The sequence below is a fragment of the Pseudorasbora parva genome, chromosome 15, assembly GCF_024679245.1.
Source record: "Pseudorasbora parva isolate DD20220531a chromosome 15, ASM2467924v1, whole genome shotgun sequence".
Taxonomy (NCBI): domain Eukaryota; kingdom Metazoa; phylum Chordata; class Actinopteri; order Cypriniformes; family Gobionidae; genus Pseudorasbora; species Pseudorasbora parva.
Window position 1 is genome coordinate 1,824,981 of NC_090186.1, and position 19,248 is coordinate 1,844,228.

The 19,248-nt window shown below is 40.7% G+C and overlaps 1 protein-coding gene across 2 annotated transcripts in view; it reads right to left on the reverse strand.

The window, feature by feature from the left end:
* The window catches only part of l3mbtl3 (L3MBTL histone methyl-lysine binding protein 3), a 60,934-nt gene that overhangs the window by 3,005 nt on the left and 38,681 nt on the right, over window positions 1-19,248 (reverse strand). For both annotated transcript variants that reach the window (XM_067416678.1, XM_067416679.1), the window contains exons 16-19: window positions 14,178-14,280; window positions 12,165-12,308; window positions 9,509-9,601; window positions 7,065-7,156 (exon numbers count right to left, since the gene is read on the reverse strand). In XM_067416678.1, coding sequence (XP_067272779.1) covers window positions 7,065-7,156; window positions 9,509-9,601; window positions 12,165-12,308; window positions 14,178-14,280 — 432 coding nt within the window. The remainder of the gene's footprint in view (window positions 1-7,064; window positions 7,157-9,508; window positions 9,602-12,164; window positions 12,309-14,177; window positions 14,281-19,248) is intronic.

The following is a 19,248-nucleotide window of genomic DNA, read 5'->3' on the forward strand; positions in this document are numbered from 1 at the left end:
GGGAAGAAGGCGAGCCGGCGGAGGCAGTGTGATGCTTTGGCCAATGTTCTGCTGGGAAACCTTGGGTCCTCCATCCATGTGGATGTTACTTTGACACGCTCCACCTACCTAAGCATTGCTGAGACCATGTTCAGCCTTTCATGGAAACGGTATTCTGGTGGCTGTGGCTCTTCCAGCAGGATAATGCTCCTGACACAAAGCACAAATGCTTCAGGAATGGTTTGAGGAGCACAACGACCAGTTTGAGGCGTCGACTCGGCCTCCAGATTCCCCAAATCTCAATGAGCGGAACAAACAAGTCCGATCCATCCCACCTCGCAACTTAAAGGACTTAAAGGATCTGCATCTAACATCTTGGTGCCAGATACCACAGCACACCTTCAGGGGTCGAGAGGAGTCCACGCCTCGACGGGTCAGGGGTATTTACACTCCTTGTTCTGTGGTCGGTTCTCATCGGTCTCTCCCGTTGCATTGATCTTCTGAGTTAAATTAGAAGTATTCTTGTTTGAATCCTGCGGTATGCATCTGAATAATCCCACGCTATACGTGACAGTCGAGCAATTCATTATTTTTCTGCTTGATTATTGATAACGTCATAGACAGTCTAATCGGCTGCGGTTACGCTGTTAGAGCAAATTGTGTGCTTTGAAATTCCAAGTAAAAGTAAATCACTACCTTGTTCATAAATGGCAAAATGCCTTCCTTCATTTGAGCACTTCACCTTGTGAAGCCTTATGAATAAAGTAGCCTTCCTGCAGTGCAAAAAGCCATTTAAATCCGTCAGCTTCTCACAGTATGCAGTCCACCTTAGAGCAGCATGCCCAGCCGTATGAGCCGTGCTGAAGGCCGTCCACCCCTCCCTCCTCCAGCGCTGACCGCACACGGCTAACTCACTCCGACAGAGCCCGTCTTTGAAGAGGGAATGAAAGGAACAGGGCTGTGTTTCCTAAAAGCATCAAGTCCAAGTTCATTGTGGAGGCCACTGCCACAAATGTTCTCTCAGACACTGCAGCGTTTTAACAAAGACTCAAGATAATGATAATACGGGAAAATAATATATCTGGCGAGTATGCACTTATATTGAAAACAAAGTAAGTTGTGATCTGTAAATTAGCCAAGGGGTGCTAAAGCAGTCTCTCAGAGATATAACACAAGTCTTAAATATCTAGTTCAGTCATGAGACTCAAGAGGGCGCAGGACGATGAGTCTGTCATGCAATCTGAAAGCTATCCCACCATTACCACAAGACTCAAGCTGATTGGCTACTGCTGATTCTGCAGCCAATGAGATGCTTGCTCCACATTTAAATGGTCTGGTTCAGTTCCTCTGAGCCGCTCCACCTCCCCAGCTCCACCTGCCTCGATCTGACAGAGGATTCATGTATGTCTGATCATGCAGCTGATCTTACATGCTCAGAAGCACAGCAGATTTAGTCTGCCACGAACACATGCATCAGGCTTGACATGATCCTTCTGCTCACCGGCCACTGTGGCTGGAGTGGTTTTCCGAAGTCACTAGCCATTCAGCATTTTCACTGGCCACTATTTTGACATCAAAACCATGGGGAAAATCGCCATTTAGATATTTTTAATATCTCATAATTTGGCAGCCGGTTTATTAGGCTACTGTCACTTTAAGAGCTGACGCACGGATCCATTACACTGTTACACACGCGTTTACTTTCTCAACCGTTTACAGTCACTTACAACAGAACTGACTGTGATTACATGAATACTCACCATGATCAGCATTTTGTCATTATATTGCATGTAACCATCATCCTTCTCTCTGGATTTATTTTACTTTTAAATTGTCATTTACATGACATTCACTCAGAAAGAAAAAAGAAGTAAAGTAGCGGATCCGCCATAACAAGTTTGGATCAAAGACAACTGTGTGTAGTGCCACCCTGTGGACTCTTCTGTCTCAACATGCAACTCACATGTGCTGTTGAACACGCGTGATTGTCCCCCCAGAAGAGTTCAGCGAAAACTCCTCCCTGCAGTCGATTCTTAAGGTTTTATTGGTCATGTAAATCACACCAATGATTGCTTACGCCACACGCTGATCCTTAAACCTACCCATCACTAACCCCTAACCAATGAAATTAGAGACGTTCTGTCAAATGCTTCGTTTCTGAATGAATCAGCCATTTGAATGAATCTGTAGAATAAATGATCCAATGACTCACTCATTAACAGAGTCAAATGCTTCGTTCCTGAATGAATCAGTCGTTTGAATTACATTTACATTTACATTTACATTTATGCATTTGGCAGACGCTTTTATCCAAAGCGACTTACATTGTATTCAAGGTACACATTTTACATTTTTGTCAAGTCTTGCTTTCCCTGGGAATCGAACCCATGACCTTGGCGTTGCTAGCGCCATGCTCTACTCATTGAGCTACAGGAAAGAATTGTATGAATTATTATTCTGAATTATTCTGTAGAATAAAAGATTCAATGACTCCCTCATTAACACAGTCAAATGCTTCGTTCCTGAATGAATCAGACGTTTGAATGAATTTGTTGAATTAATGATTCAATGACTCACTTATTAACACAGTCAAATGCTTCGTTCCTGAATGAATCAGCCGTTTGATTGAATCGGTTATATGAATGATTCAATGACTCACTCATTAAGACAGTCCAATGCTTTGTTTCTGAATGAATCAGCCTGTTTAATTATTCAGTAGAATAAAAGATTCAATGACTCACTCATTAACACAGTCAAATGCTTTGTTCCTGAACGAATCAGCCGTTTGAATGAATCTGTCGAATGAATGATTCAATGACTCACTCATTAACATTCTCAAATTCTTTGTTTCTGAATGAATCAGCTATTTAAATGAATCGGTTGAATAAATGATTCAATGACTCACTCATTAACACAGTCAAATGCTTTGTTACTGAATGAATCAGCCGTTTGAATGAATCTGCCGAATGAACGATTCAATGACTCACTCATTAACACTCTCAAATTCTTTGTTTCTGAATGAATCAGCCATTTGAATGAATCGTTTGAATGAATGATTCAATGACTCACTCATTAACACAGTCAAATGCTTCATTCCTGAATAAATCAGCCGTTTGAATGAATCTGTTGAATGAATGATTCAATGACTCACTCATTAACAAATGCTTCGTTCCTGAATGAATCAGCCGTTTGAATGAATCTGTTGAATTAATGATTCAATGACTCACTCATTAACAAATGCTTCGTTCCTGAATGAATCAGCCGTTTAAATGAATCTGTTGAATGAATGATTCAATGACTCACTCATTAACACAGTCAAATGCTTCATTCCTGAATAAATCAGCCGTTTGAATGAATCTGTTGAATGAATGATTCAATGACTCACTCATTAACAAATGCTTCGTTCCTGAATGAATCAGCCGTTTGAATGAATCTGTTGAATGAATGATTCAATGACTCACTCATTAACAAATGCTTCGTTCCTGAATGAATCAGCCGTTTGAATGAATCTGTTGAATGAATGATTCAATGACTCACTCATTAACACTCTCAAATGCTTCGTTCCTGAATGAATCAGCCATTTGAATGAATCTGTTGAATGAATGATTCAATGACTCACTCATTAACAAATGCTTCGTTCCTGAATGAATCAGCCGTTTGAATGAATCTGTTGAATGAATGATTCAATGACTCACTCATTAACACAGTCAAATGCTTCATTCCTGAATAAATCAGCCGTTTGAATGAATCTGTTAAATGAATGATTCAATGACTCACTCATTAACACTCTCAAATGCTTCGTTCCTGAAATGAATCAGCGGTTTGAATGAATCTGTTGAATGAATGATTCAATGACTCACTCATTAACACTCTCAAATGCTTCGTTCCTGAATGAATCAGCCATTTGAATGAACTCATGTCAATGACACCAATGATTGCTTACACCAAACACTGATCCCTAAACCTACCCATCCCTCTAGCCCTAACCAATGAGTGACGTTCTGCTCTGAACCAAACCAAAGGATCAAAAAACAAAAGTGTAAAAGTAAGGTGAACATCTCTGTCCATTTTGCCGTTTTTTCCTGTGCGTCGTTACCTAGCAACAGCTGCCGCTTTAATAATACAAATGTATCGTGGGTCTGGCACAAAACACAGCGCGAACACAATCCAGCGGAGCCGATGAAGGAGGCGCAATCGAACTCCGCTCCTTTATATTCAGCCCTTCACCCCTTCTGAAGAGCGCATGCCTGTTCTTCAGTGAGTTAGACACTGAGGTGAGCGAGAGCGGTCAATACTGGATTATAATCACTGCACAGTTACGAGGCCACGCCGCCTCAGACATTCATCAGCGGAGCACATAGCCAGTGGGAACCGTCGGTTATATAAACACACATTATAAATGTGTCTGATAATGGCCATATCCATGTCATTAGCTGCCTCCAGGGGATTCATCAACACATGCGTCAGAACACATCTCCATATCTAAGTGGCAATAGAGTGTGTTTGCTCTTACAGTCGATTAAACCTGGAGCAAATGCTCAAATCATCCTCTAATGTATTACAGAAATGATCGAGATTTCTTTTTTTTTTACCAGCCAGAGTGAAGTTTTCCAGGGTGTTGCCTTTGGCAAGCTGTTTCGAACTCCAACAAACTCTACAAGAACTTAGTTTTGGCCTGATTTTGTTCGTTCTTTGACTTCACTTGAAGTATACCGAAAATCTTCATCTCACTTCGCTACAAGAGACATCTAAAGATGCCATCCGTTAATTCTTTAAGTCTTTATACAACCAAAACCCAGCAGCATTCCTCATGTTTCAGGATGAGACGCTCATGTTGTATCCCTCAAGTCACTTGCAAATGGTGAATTAATTTAGCAATGGCTAAATTAATAAATGCTAAACATTTAGCTAGATAACTGTAAGAAGAGTCCTGGCCTGAGATCTGGTTCCGTAGAATAAGCGCACACTTAGACTCAAAGAGCTGTGATGGAGAAGATGAGAGTCCACACTCGTTATATCGGCTCCATTTGCGGTGTGAGTTTAGGATGTTGTGAAGTGCTTTGACACTGCTAAGCTGCACTAAACTTCTTCATTAACAGGAAGACTCATTATTTGTTCTCACATTACAATTATATGTGGCTTGAGCCGTGGTTAGATTATCTCGAAACGCCCTCGATGCTTCCAAGTCCATCCTCACATCTTTCACTCTCTGACCGCCTCGCACGCCCAAGAGCGGACGCAAAAGCTTTTAAGCCGAGGAACAAAGGACCGGCGGTTTGAATCCAACCCTCTTCCTCATTAGTGGAGGAAGAGAGAGAGAGAGAGAGATAGAGAGAGAGAGAGAGAGAGAGAGAGAGAGAGAGAGAGAGAGAGAGAGAGAGAGAGAGAGAGATGGAGTGAGTCATCACAGAAAGAAATGAGTTTAGCTCGTCTGCAAAAATGAATCACAACATCAACACTAGAGATGCAACAATCCAGTCAGTCCACGGTTCAACACACACCTCTGTTCAACACACACCTCTGTTCAACACACACCTCTGTTCAACACACACCTCGGTTTTTAACCACAGTGTTTAGTTCAGTGCGACAGGAACAGAAAGAGGTTAAGGAGAATTTTTTTTGATTGCAATACTCTTTCTTTATTTTACTTAAAAAGCCTTACTTAAACTTAAAATTTTACTTAGAAAACCCTTGTACACATTCCCAATGTATTGTATAATATAAAACAAATATATATAAAGATTTACAGTGGCAGCTCAGAGATGTTTGAAGCATTTAAGCATGGAATTGAATGAATACATTTAAAATTAAAACAATTAAATCTTTGTCTTTTGTTGTTTTATTAACATTCATTTTAGAGGTGAACTGTCCCTTTAAGAACAAGTGTTGCTGCGCTACTGTCACTTTAAGACCTGCTCGCATCTCATACACACACACACACACACACACACACACACACACACACACACACACACACTTTACTTTCACTTTAGACATAACGACTTCGTGTCGTTGATATGTGAACGTGTGTGTGTTTGACAGTATTAGCGCAGTAAGACACTTAGTCCAGTAATGGCGTGTGTGTGACAGGCTTTAGTGCGCGCTCAGCTCATGTAAAACAGTGCATAAGTATGCCAATGAAATGTTTAACCGGCAAGGCTTTAAAATACAGCAAATAATGAACTGAGAATAACTTTAACTCCAGCATTTCAAGCGTGGCTAAACACCGCCTAACTTTAGTGCATATGATTGGAGATTTGCTCATCCAGAGCATTCTCAGGAGTAACTGAGTTATGGTCTGGCAAAGCTTCATAGACAAATCATTTCCAAAGGGGCGAGTGTGTGTGTGTGTGTGTGTGTGTGTGTCACCAGGGGACGATGACGTGTGCAGAGCGACGGAGAAATATCTGAGACAGCAATTCTCCGTTTGTGATTTCGAGGAAGATGCTGCAGTGGCTTCTGACGACTTTTGCCGTCATCTCACCGCCGTTAATTCACCGCCGCTCCATCACACATTTGTGCAAAATGTGGAAACCCTGACAGCATCTCAGAGCGACTGAAACATCTCGGATTGACGGTCGAACAGAAAACATCGAGCTCTAGTCGCATTCGCCCCATTGTAAAGCATTTGTGTGATTAGAACGCGATTTAAATAAGCACAGAAAGGCCAGATCCAGAGGGGTGTGTGTGTGTGTGTGTATGATCACAGTCCTCATCCTCCTCATCACAGTAGCCGATGTTGTACTTTGCTCAGGTTTTAACAAAAACGAACATTTTAAATCGCTTAAAAGAGACTCGATAGCTGATTCGAGCGAGTGATGATCCATCTCAGTAATGTACAAACTCTTCTTCACCGTCGCTGCGCTGTCGTTATCGTGTAAAGCCCTAACGTTTCTGATTAGTGCCACAATTTCGACGGATTAGAAACAGGTTTGAATGAGCTCTTTGCCAGAGGACTTGCAGAGCAAATCTAAATTTGCCGGAAGTTGTCTGGGTTTTCCCTGGCTAGCCTTGAAGAGCTCCTTCCACATGATTTAACCGATAAAAACTGTGTGAAGATATACTGAGGGTGGTGTAGATATTACCTTTGGTTTCCGTGACTGATGACACCTCGCTCTCCACCTCCTCTTCCTGCGGCAGCTCCTCCACCTTCCGTACTTTACATGGCCGCCCAACCCTGAGGGAGAGCATAAACACACATATATATCACTCCATCACGACATCCGCACAGAGGCAGTATGGGATATACGGGTTCAGATCGGATAACAAACGTGTGCTCTTACAAATTAATGTTTCCTATAATGCCCCTTTACAAGATGTAAAATAAGTCTCTGATGAGTGTGTGTGTGTGTGTGTGTGTGTTTGTGTGTGCTCAAAATACCACACAGATCATGTTTCATAGCATGTAAAAATAGCCACTTTTTGAGAGTGTGCAAAAATGCGCAGTTTTTGTGTGTGTCCCTTTAAATGCAAATGAGCTGATGAGCCCCGCCCCCTTTCAGAAAAGAGCGTTATAAATCTTCAGGAAGCTTTGTTCTGAAATCGGCCATCACTATATAAGTCGTTATTTAGTTTTTTTCTATTCTGGCCTCTTCATCAATGATTGTAGAGCCGCTGTAGTGAGATGGGCTTTGTAACGACGTCTTTAGTGCCTTTATGGGTCTTGAGAGAGGAAATGACATTGGTGTCAATGAAGGCCTTTCTGAGCCATCGGATTTCAACACTAATATCTTCATCTGTGTGTGAAGATGAGCGGAGGTCTGACGGCTGGCCAACCACAGGAGGAATTAATCACACTATTTACACTACAGGCTGAACTAACCCTTTAAGGTGTTCTATCAACTAAAGATATTATGAAGCTGGACGAGGACGTGTGTGTGTGTGTGTGTGTGTGTGTCGTCCTAATGCACGAGAGGAGGAGTGTTTGAGTGGACAAAGACTCTCACAGATCACAGATGGAGAATCGCAGAGATTATTGAGTCTTGGGCTCAGAAAGGCTAAACCAATGATCAAACAGCTCCTACATCACCACATGTTGTTTGGGAGGGTTTGAAGAAAAATCCTCCTCGCTCATCCAGAATCAAACTCCAGCATATTCAGGTTATATGGATCTTCAGACGGATCTGTGCTCAGATGACACTAAGAGCTTTTTTGGCAGCAAACACTCCAGATGGGATAAAGCCCCTAATGTCCACGGCTAAATACACCGCTGGAGCTTTAATGTTGGGGTCTATTTTTTTGCTGGAGGTCCTGGACTTCTTTTTAGATTCTAGCAGATAAAACATCAAAACCTGACGCTTCTGCTAGATATCTGATAATGGGCCGTGGTTGGAACTTCCATCAGGACAATGACCCAAAAAAACACTAAACACCAAAATCAACACAAAAATGTGTGACTGAGCACAAAATGAAGGCCGTCCCAGTTCCTGAACCCTAAAGAGAATGAGTGACAGAAGAGAAGAGTTGGGAGAGATTCGGGATGAGGGAATGATCTCTGATCTCCAAACTCATCAGGCTTTACAGAAGGAGACTAAATGTGAACGTGAAACGTGAACTAGAGAAAAGCCTTTATTTCATAAGGAGATTTTCCTCCTACTTTCAATTCGTTTACGTCAATGAAAGGTTAGAATTTTGCACATTTTTTAAATTAAAGGTCATAACCCACGCAGAATTATTTTTACAGCCATTTTTGTTGATATTTAATATAATTCTGACCACTGAAGTAAGCTATGTGCTGGTATTCCCGTCTGAACACTAGACGATGCTTCTGGCATCTCATTTGTTGACAAAATCTGCACAAATATTTCGAGCCGAGATATGATTTTGCATACATTTCATGTGTAATATAAAGCTCATTATGCAAATCCTTTCTGTAAAGTAAACAGAGAACCCCAAGGCTGGATATTTCTGAACAGCTGAATAAGAGAATAAATAAGCGAGAGAGAGAGAGAGAGAGAGAGAGAGAGAGAGAGAGAGAGAGAGAGAGAGAGAGAGAGAGAGAGAGAGAGAGAGAGAGAGAGAGAGAGAGAGAGAGAGAGAGAGAGAGAGAGAGAGAGAGAGAGATGTGGTCCTGAGAGAACGGACCTGTACATCCTCGCAGCGGATCGCGTGGAAGAGAAAGCTTTGTTGAGTAACGGGTCATTATGCCAACAGCACAACTGAGCAGCGTTTTACTCTCGCTGCACTGTGTATGTGTGTGTGTGTGTGTGTGTGTGTGCATGTGTGTGGGCATGTTTCTGTGACATATCAGGACACAAATGTGTATAATGACACCTACGCCTATGGAATGTCCCCACATTTCACAAAAACAAACGTGTGTGTGAATATGTGTGTGTGTGTGTGTGTGTGACACAGCAGAGCCTTTGTGGAGCATTATGTCTTATTAACTGACATTCTCATCACTCGTCAAGTAAGATCATTTCATTCCATTACTGTAATATGTCATTATTTGTATATTGATGGTCAAATCATCAGCAGTCACTGATAGAGCACATGCTCTTCTTTCAGCACCAGAGCGACTGAACCTCACCTTCGCTTGGTCTCTGTGACAACCGGCTTCTTTACTGCGGTTTCCATGGCGACGGGTTTCTCCAGGTGAGCTGGGGCAGAGGTGACGGGTTTGCTGGAGAGATGGAGTCAGGTAAAGGTGTGTGAGAGGTTTATCTCAAACAACACACACTTCAGAACCGTGAATATGCTAATGATGGGCCATCAAACTGGGGGAGGTTTAGAGGAAAAAAACTATACTAAAAATGTGAAAAATAACAATAAAAATTAAAAAAAAAGATTGATTTAACTAAGGATTTTTTTATTTATTCAAGAAATAAAATAAATAAATGTTATTTATTGAAAATAAATAAAAATATTACATTGGATTAAAATAAATAAATAATTAAAATAAATAAATTAGTAACAAAATAAACAAAAGTATGGTTAATTTAACTAAGAAAAAATTGGATTAAAATAAAAAAATTAAATGTAATGTAAAATAATACATTGGATTAAAATAAATAAATAATTAAAATAAATAACATTTTATTTAAATGAATAAAAGGTTAATTTAACTACCTAAGAAAAATGTATATATATATTTTCCTTAGTTAAATTAACTAATTTAATTAATATTAAATTAATTAATTAATATTACATATATATATATATATATATATATATATATATATATATATATATATATATATATATATATATATATATATATATATATATATATAAATAAATAGAATGTTATTTAAGTAAAATAAAAATAATAATAATACATTAATGATACATTAAGGATTAATATATATAAATAATTAAAATAAATCTAATTTGATTTAAATAAAATAAGATTAAACTTAGTAAATAAATATATTGATTAAAATAAACAAATTATGATACAATAAATATATATAAAAAATAAAAACATTAATAAAATGCATCTAACTTACATCCACAGTGTGTAAAAAAAAACACAATGATGTAATGAAGGCTAACAGAAAATAAATAGATTACACATTTATAATATATATATTTTTCACAGTATTAATTGGGTCTTTGTACATAAAAATATACAGCTATCTTTTACATGTTAGAATGGGGATGTAAAAGACTGAAAAGCCCTGTGCTAACACATGTGCACGAGCAAGAAGGATTTATAAATATATACACAATAATATACAATAAAGTCAGTTTCATAGAGACATCAGTAGAGTATCGGTGTATCGGTGATACTGGCCTTCATTTATAAAAACATGACATTAAACAAATATCTAAAATATACTGGCCATGTTGTTTCAACATTAAATTGGAGACTCAATGAGAAATGATTACACTATATAAATATAACCAGTGTATGATGTTGAAGATGTGTGCCGTATTCAAGCCTCGACTCTAAGACTCAGGTTTCCAGACTCCAGTTTCAATCTCTGACATGGTTAGCAACATAACATATCAAATGAATAGGCCAGAGACATCACGAGCTGACTTTGATGTAATAATAAGAGGTTATTCACACGGCGTGCCTGTCAGCTGACGGCGCAGCTCTAGTGTAGACAGCTTCATTAATTATAATGGGAGTCTTTCGCTTCTAATGCGTCGCAAAACGCCACTCATGTAGACACAAAGAAACAGCTACTGTAGCTTTAGCATTATGTAAATTAACTCTATTTTTGACTCTGTGCTCTTTCAATGGTCTCGATGTGTTAATGTGAGGGCTCATTAACAGTTGTAGCTTCCTTTGCAAAAGTTTACACCCCCCGATCTTAATGCATCTTGTTGCCTTTTTGAGCATCAGCTTTTTAAATCACACGCAGTTGTCCTCAGTGTAAAACTATGGATTAATACTTTTACACAGTCACTGTGCATGTTTACAACCAGTAAGCTGATAACTCACAAATATCCACTTATTAAAATAACCAGTTTTCCCCGTTTACATGCAAACCAGTGAACTGACAACGCAAGTAAACCGGGTTTACATGACTTTATTAATAAAGCTGGTTATTTCCATTTAGTGACGTCAAACATAATAATGTCTGTAAATCTGACTCTGTATCCCAAATGTTCCGTCAGTTGTGATGTTAATAAAGCGTGAGCTGGAGATTTACGGCTCAGATTATCCCTCATGCAGGTTTGACTGAACCTCTTCTACTTCTGCTGACTGAGATGAGAACACATCTTTACAATGCTCTGGGTCTTAAAAGAGTCTGCGTTTGTGATATATGTCCTTATTTCATGCGAAACACTCGCCCGATGCGTTAAATCTGCTCTAAGTTTGTGTTTTTATCACCTATCACACATACACACTTCAATAAGCCAACAGAAAGCAGGTTAATGCGTTAACATGACGCGCAAAATTGGGATAAGAGGCAAAAAAGGACCTGTCCGGACCGGTTAATGCCCTTACTCCGAATAAACGGGTTACCACGTTTACATGACCATGATCATTGTCAGCTTATTGGGCATAACCGGCTTAGGAACGTGCACACTCAGTGTTGAGAAGAACTTAAATGTGCAGAAGGTGTTGTAAAACCAAAGAATAAGGAGCAAACGTGGGGGGTGCAAACTTATGCACGCAACTATTAATGCAAGAATGAGCTTTGGTGTGATAATCATCGATATTTCCCGGTCAGTTTTGCATCACAGAAGCCTTATTAAACAGATTTCCTCTGGGAAACGAACACACTCACTCATTAGTGTCCGCTGAGGTCTCTGCGTTGGGTTCGGCTCTCCGCGGTCGACCCACTCCGGTTCCCGGCATCTCTCCGCTCAATCGGTCCGGCAGAACCGAGTCCTTATTCAGGTTAATATCAGAATACGGGCACCCCACGGCACTGAAACACCAGAACACATGGCTCAACCTACACACAGGACCTGATATCAGTCTAGACCACCTAAACCGAGACCAGCTCTCCTTAAAATCATCTAGAAGATCCATATCTACTGTCTGAGAAAGGACTTATATTTAATGAATAAATGTAATTAGATTAGTAAGACACTATAGCGCTGTCACCAATCAAATCACTGACGATTACATTAATGGACCAGAAGCTGCGTCTGAACTGGTCAATCACACCTTCATAAATAATGTTCAGATTCATTTAAAACACTAACATTATTTAAGATTCACAGAATCATTTGTTCAAAGCAGCGGATTCATTTAATAACGAAACGTTGCTGAATAAGCACAGTTTAAAATGTGCCATTTAATATTAACTTCTGGTTTATTGAATGTTTGTATAAATCAATATAATTTGAATTCTCGCTTATATTCATGAAAACAGCTCTCTTGCTGATATTGCTTAATTATATTCTATGTTATATATAAAACTAAATCTCAGATTGTTTTGGTCATTTATGTTAATTTTGGGCATTTTTGAGACAATGCTGCATTGCTTTTGAACCCGGCAGCACAGTAACACAGAAATCTTATTACAGAGAAGTTATTGATTGCATTTTGAGCAGTAAGTTTGACATCAAATCACATTAATGATGTTAAATCATTAAAAATGTGGTGTTGACTGGTCTTGAGTCCTCTAAGTCTGAGACCGAGACCTTCAAAACAAGGTCTTCAGAGCGGTCTCGAGTCTTCAACACTAGTTATCAGTGTGATGATTTTCTTCTCTTATTTTCCAGGACAAATATCTCAACATTCTTAAATCAACGAAATGACTGAAGATATTAAGTCCCGTTTCCGGATATATAGATCAGAATCGAGTGAGTTGGAGCTTAAAACTAGACATGCCAATATGGGTCAGGAAAATAAACTCCAAACATGAACCATTCAAAAGGAAACTGACCCCAACTGACCTTTTCTGACCCCATTGGCAGTTATTATTGGCATAAACTCACTTTTTCTTGTCATTTTGCTTCAAGTAAATTAATTTTGACTTAAAAGCATTGCAATATTTGTACTTGAAAACAAGACAAACATACATAATTTACTTTTTACATACAGGAAACCAATGGCTTAAGGTTTTTCTGTGTGCTCTGAATCCCTCCGTTCAGTTCCTCAGGGGTCAGGAGGGAAGGATTTGTTCATGTTTTACATCACAACAAAACTCAACAAAACTAAATGTTTGTGTATCGATGGTTCAAGTATGACAAAAGTCCCAAAGTCTTGGACCACTCCAAGAAAAAGAGTTTCAGGTCAAAATGGCCCTGAGGGAAGAAGAATTTGACTCGGGAAAATTATATTATGATGGCTTTTAGTTTGGCACAAAGTAAAGAACAACACGCAACATCAAACAATAAACCCTGCAATGGCAAATTCTGCTCCTTCTAAGAAACGTCCACAGACCATAACCTCATGTAACGTGTGTATATATGTATAAACAGCTTTACACTGCAATGATGGACAGGACACACACACACGTTTGTTTTTGTGACATATGGGGACTCTCCATAGGCGTAATGGTTTATATACTGTACAAAACGTTTTTATTATCCCCTTACACTGCCCCTAAACCTACCCAACACACACACACACACACACACACACACACACACACACACACATTCTGCATTTCTACTTTCTCATAAAAACTCCTCCTGTGTGATTTATAAGCCTTTTGTAAAGTGGGGCCATGGGTAATGTCCTCATATTTCACCCTCTCCTGTAATACCTGTGTCATACCCATGGCATTATACACATTTGTGTCCTCATATGTCACAAAAACATGCCCACACACACACACACATACCTGTGGTGTCCAGAGTAGCGCGCTCCTTTAATGTGGCCCACTCCCTTACAGCCTGCCGTTGGACAGCCACCCTGCTCGGACGTCTCAAACATGTCCTGAGGAGCTATGAAGACACACACACACACACACACACACATTAAATATAATCACTCTGGGAACCACAAAATCATCTTACACTTATACAGAGTCAACAGTTTATTACTCTTAAGGCCAGATTTACTAAACAAGTGCCGAAGTGAGTGTGAAGTTCAGCTCGTGATCTACAGTTGACACACACATTACTGAACACACACGCAGTAGGATCATTTCCATAATGTCCAACACAATCCGGCCTAAGCGTCTGGTTTCAGACGTGCGTTTGAACATGTGGATTTAACGCGTACCAGATGTGGGCCGGATCTGGGCCGACACTATAATGGCGTCTGAGAAGTCACAGACTTCAGGTTCTGTGATTATCGCCACATCAGGCATTTTACTGCAGGTCAATTGAGTTTACCATCGTAGATGAACTGCACATTGGTCTGTGTGTGTAGACAAAACAAAAGAGAGAGTGGAGAGTGAGAAAGGGTGCAGTGCGCTTGCAGAGAGACTCCGCCCACACGCTCTTCTGATTGGCTGTGAGTTTGGATTGATTTGGTTATGAGTGTAGTCCACTTGGAGAGAGACTCCGCCCACACGCTCTTCTGATTGGCTGTGATTTTGGATTGATTTGGTTTTGAGTGTAGTCCACTTGCAGAGAGACTCCGCCCACACACTCTTCTGATTGGCTGTGAGTTTGGATTGATTTGGTTTTGAGTGTAGTCCACTTGGAGAGAGACTCCGCCCACACGCTCTTCTGATTGGCTGTGAGTTTGGATTGATTTGGTTATGAGTGTAGTCCACTTGGAGAGAGACTCCGCCCACACACTCTTCTGATTGGCTGTGAGTTTGGATTGATTTGGTTATGAGTGTAGTCCACTTGCAGAGAGACTCCGCCCACACGCTCTTCTGATTGGCTGTGAGTTTGGATTGATTTGGTTATGAGTGTAGTCCACTTGCAGAGAGACTCCGCCCACACGCTCTTCTGATTGGCTGTGAGTTTGGATTGATTTGGTCATGAGTGTAGTCCACTTGCAGAGAGACTCCGCCCACACGCTCTTCTGATTGGCTGTGAGTTTGGATTGATTTGGTTATGAGTGTAGTCCACTTGGAGAGAGACTCCGCCCACACGCTCTTCTGATTGGCTGTGATTTTGGATTGATTTGGTTATGAGTGTAGTCCACTTGCAGAGAGACTCCGCCCACACGCTCTTCTGATTGGCTGTGAGTTTGGATTGATTTGGTTTTGAGTGTAGTCCACTTGCAGAGACTCCGCCCACACTCATTCTCTCTCTCTCACTCTCACTCTCTCTCTCTCTCTCTCTCTCTCACACTCTCTCTCTCTCTCTCTCTCTCTCTCTCTCACACTCTCACTCTCTCACACACTCTCTCCCTCTCTCTCTCTCTCAATTCAATTCAATTCAAGAAGCTTTATTGGCATGACAAAAACATACATTTTGCATTGCCAAAGCATTAAGACAACATAAAGTGATTTGTAACAACTGATCATAAAAACTTAACAAAATATTAATAATAAAATAAGTTAATAATAAAATAAATTAATAATAAAAACAACACAAAATTCAGAGTAAAATAAATTAATAATAAAAACAACAAAATATGAATAGTAAAATAAATAAAGATTTATGATAAGGAAATCAAGCTAATTTTAATATAGAAAACATGTAAAGGCTGAACATATATACACTATATACATGGGTGCAGGTCTAAAGGGAGTGTGTATTGGCTGTGAGAGAGTGTGTGTATGGGCTGTGTGTTTGCTCGTCCCTCAGGAGATGGCAAGAGGATACAAATCTTGCAGCTATATTTGAGCATTTGGCTTCTTCACCAAGAATGTAGCTCAGTTTTTGGGTTGGGCTACAGGTGCTGAAATGGGGGAATATTTTATTAATTTGGGGGTAATAATGATCTCTAATATTTTTGTATTTTGTGCATTCTGTGAGGAAGTGCAGCTCGGTCTCTGTCACTCCCAGAATGCAGTGCGAGCAGAGTCTGTCCTCACGGGAGAGCCAGGTCTGTCTGCGCCGGCCCGTCTCTATGGCCAGACTGTGCTCGCTGAGTCTGTACATCGTCAGGGTTTTCCTGAGGCTCACGTCCCTCACTGAGCTCAGGTACTGCGCTGCGCTGTATTCTCGATTTAGGGCCGAATAACATTCCAGTTTGTGCTGGTTTTGAATGGTGTGTGTCCAATGGGTGATGTACTTTTCTTGTTCTGTGATCATAATTTTTGAGGGCCGAATGTGTGCGAGTGTGTGTGTGTCCTGAGGCCGGCTGATCTCTGTGTGTGTGAGCTCAGTCAGTCTCAGCACCAGCTGACACAGGGGACTCCTCGTCACGCTCAGCTCTTGGTGTTTCAGGGCTTTGTAATGGTATGTGTTGGGGTCGCTTGTTTTCAGGTGTTTCCAGAATTTGATGGCTCTTTTTTGGATGTTTAGAAGGAGAGGGTATTGGCCTAATTCTGCCCTGCATCCGTTGTTTGGCGTCTTTCTTTGGACTTTGAGGATTCTTTTACAGAAATCTAAATGTAGAATTTCAGTCGGATGTTTTTCCCAATTAAGAAATCAAATTTTATAGAAGGACCCCACACTTCACTGCCATATAAAACAATTGGTTCAATTATAGATTTGAAGAGTTTGAGCCAAATTTGGATTGGGATGTCGAATTTAATGGTTCTTTTTATGGCATAGAAAGCCCGTTGAGCTTTCTCCTTGAGTTCATTCACAGCCAGAGTAAAGTTACCCGTTGGAGTTAGTTTGAGGCCGAGGTAAGTGTATGCTTTGGTGGTCTCAATGGTTCTGTGTGACAGTGTGAACGTGTGTGTTGGTCCCTGAGATCTGGAGCGCTTTTGGAACATCATGACTCTAGTTTTCTGGAGGTTAACGGTCAGGGCCCAGGGGACTGACAGTAATCCTCCAGCAGATCCAGGCTGTCCTGAAGCCCCTCTTTAGTGGGCGACAGGAGAACCAGGTCATCTGCATAGAGAAGACACTTAATGTCTGTGTCGTGTAGCGTGAGACCTTGAATGGGAGCATCTTCTAATATGTTGGCCAATTGGTTGATGTAGATGTTGAAGAGGGTGGGGCTTAAGCTGCAGCCCTGTCTCACGCCACGCCCCTGGGGGAAGAATTCTGTCCTTTTGTTTCCGATTTTAACAGCGCATTGGCTGGCCGTGTACATTGATCTGATCAAATCATAGAATTTTCCCCCTATTCCACTGTCAATAAGTTTTAGGTATAATCCTGTGTGCCAGATTGAATCGAATGCTTTCTTGAAATCAACGAAACAAGCAAAAATTTGTCCTTTGTTTTGGTGTACGTATTTATCAATTAGTGTTTGTAGTGTAAAAATATGGTCAGATGTGCGACATTTTGGAAGAAAGCCGATTTGACATTTACTCAAGGCATTGTGCTTCATAAGGAAGTCTAGAAGTCTGGTGTTTAAGACACTGCAGAGGACCTTCCCCAGGTTACTGTTCACACAGATGCCTCGGTAGTTGTTAGGGTCTAATTTGTCTCCGCTCTTGTGGATGGGGCTGATGAGGCCCTGGTTCCAGATCTCAGGGAAGAAGCCGACACACAGAACATCATTGAACAGCTTTAGCATGGCCAGTTTGAAGCTTTGGTCTGTGTGTTTCAGCATCTCGTTCAGGATGCTGTCAACACCACAGGCTTTCTTGGGCTCAAGGGCCCGTAATTTGTCTTCCAATTCTTCCATTGTTATGGGGAAATCTAAGGGGTTTTGGTTTGCTTTAATTGATCTTTCCAAATTGTCTAGTTTATTATTTATATTATTTTGGTTAGAATTTTGGATTTTAATTGGGCTATATAATTCTTGGAAGTGGGTTTTCCATGTCTCCCCATCTTGTATTGCCAGAATTTCTTGATTTGGTTTGTACAATAATTTTAATTTTTCCAAAATTTGTGTGAATTTGTAGATTTTTCTATTTCTTCAAACTGGTTTTGCAAAAACTGTGCTTTTTTCCGCCGCAGTGTGGCTTTATATTGTTTTAGCGCCTCACAGTAATGAAGGCGGAGCTCCGGATCGTCTGGTTGGCGGTGTTTTTGATTTGATAAATTTCGGAGGTTTTTTCTCAGAGCCTTACAGTCCAAATCAAACCATTTGTCTGTGTCTAGATGTTTTTTCTTTCGTTTAAAAAAGGTCAAATTACTCTTTTGTGCTGTTTTGTAGAATAGATTGTTAAGATGTTGAACTTCCTGATTGATGCCGAATTGATTTTTAGGGAATACCTGTGTTTGAAATGAATTTAAGAGGGGATTGTATTTCTGTGGATTCGACAGCGTTGGTGGTAATTAGTGGCGGCTGTTTTCTGTCCATTTAAATGACATCTCTCTCTCTCACACACTCTCACTCTCTCACTCTCACACACTCTCTCTCTCTCTCTCACTCTCTCACACACTCTCACTCTCTCTCACACACTCTCTCTCTCTCTCTCCTCTCTCTCTCTCTCCCTCTCTCTCTCTCTCTCTCTCTCTCTCTCTCTCTCACACTCTCCCTCTCTCTCTCTCTCTCTCTCTCTCTCCCTCTCTCCCTCTCTCTCTCACACTCTCACTCTCTCATACACTCTCCCTCTCTCTCTCTCTCTCCCTCTCTCTCTCACACTCTCACTCTCTCATACACTCTCCCTCTCTCTCTCTCTCTCTCTCTCTCTCTCTCTCTCTCTCTCTCTCTCTCTCTCTCTCTCTCTCTCTCTCTCCCTCTCTCTCTCTCACACTCTCACTCTCTCACACACTCTCCCTCTCTCTCTCTCTCTCTCTCCCTCTCTCTCTCTCACACACTCTCCCTCTCTCACACACTCTCTCTCTCTCTCTCTCTCTCACACTCTCACTCTCTCATACACTCTCCCTCTCTCTCTCTCTCTCTCTCTCTCTCTCTCTCTCTCCCTCTCTCTCTCTCACACTCTCACTCTCTCACACACTCTCTCTCTCTCCCTCTCTCTCACACTCTCTCTCACA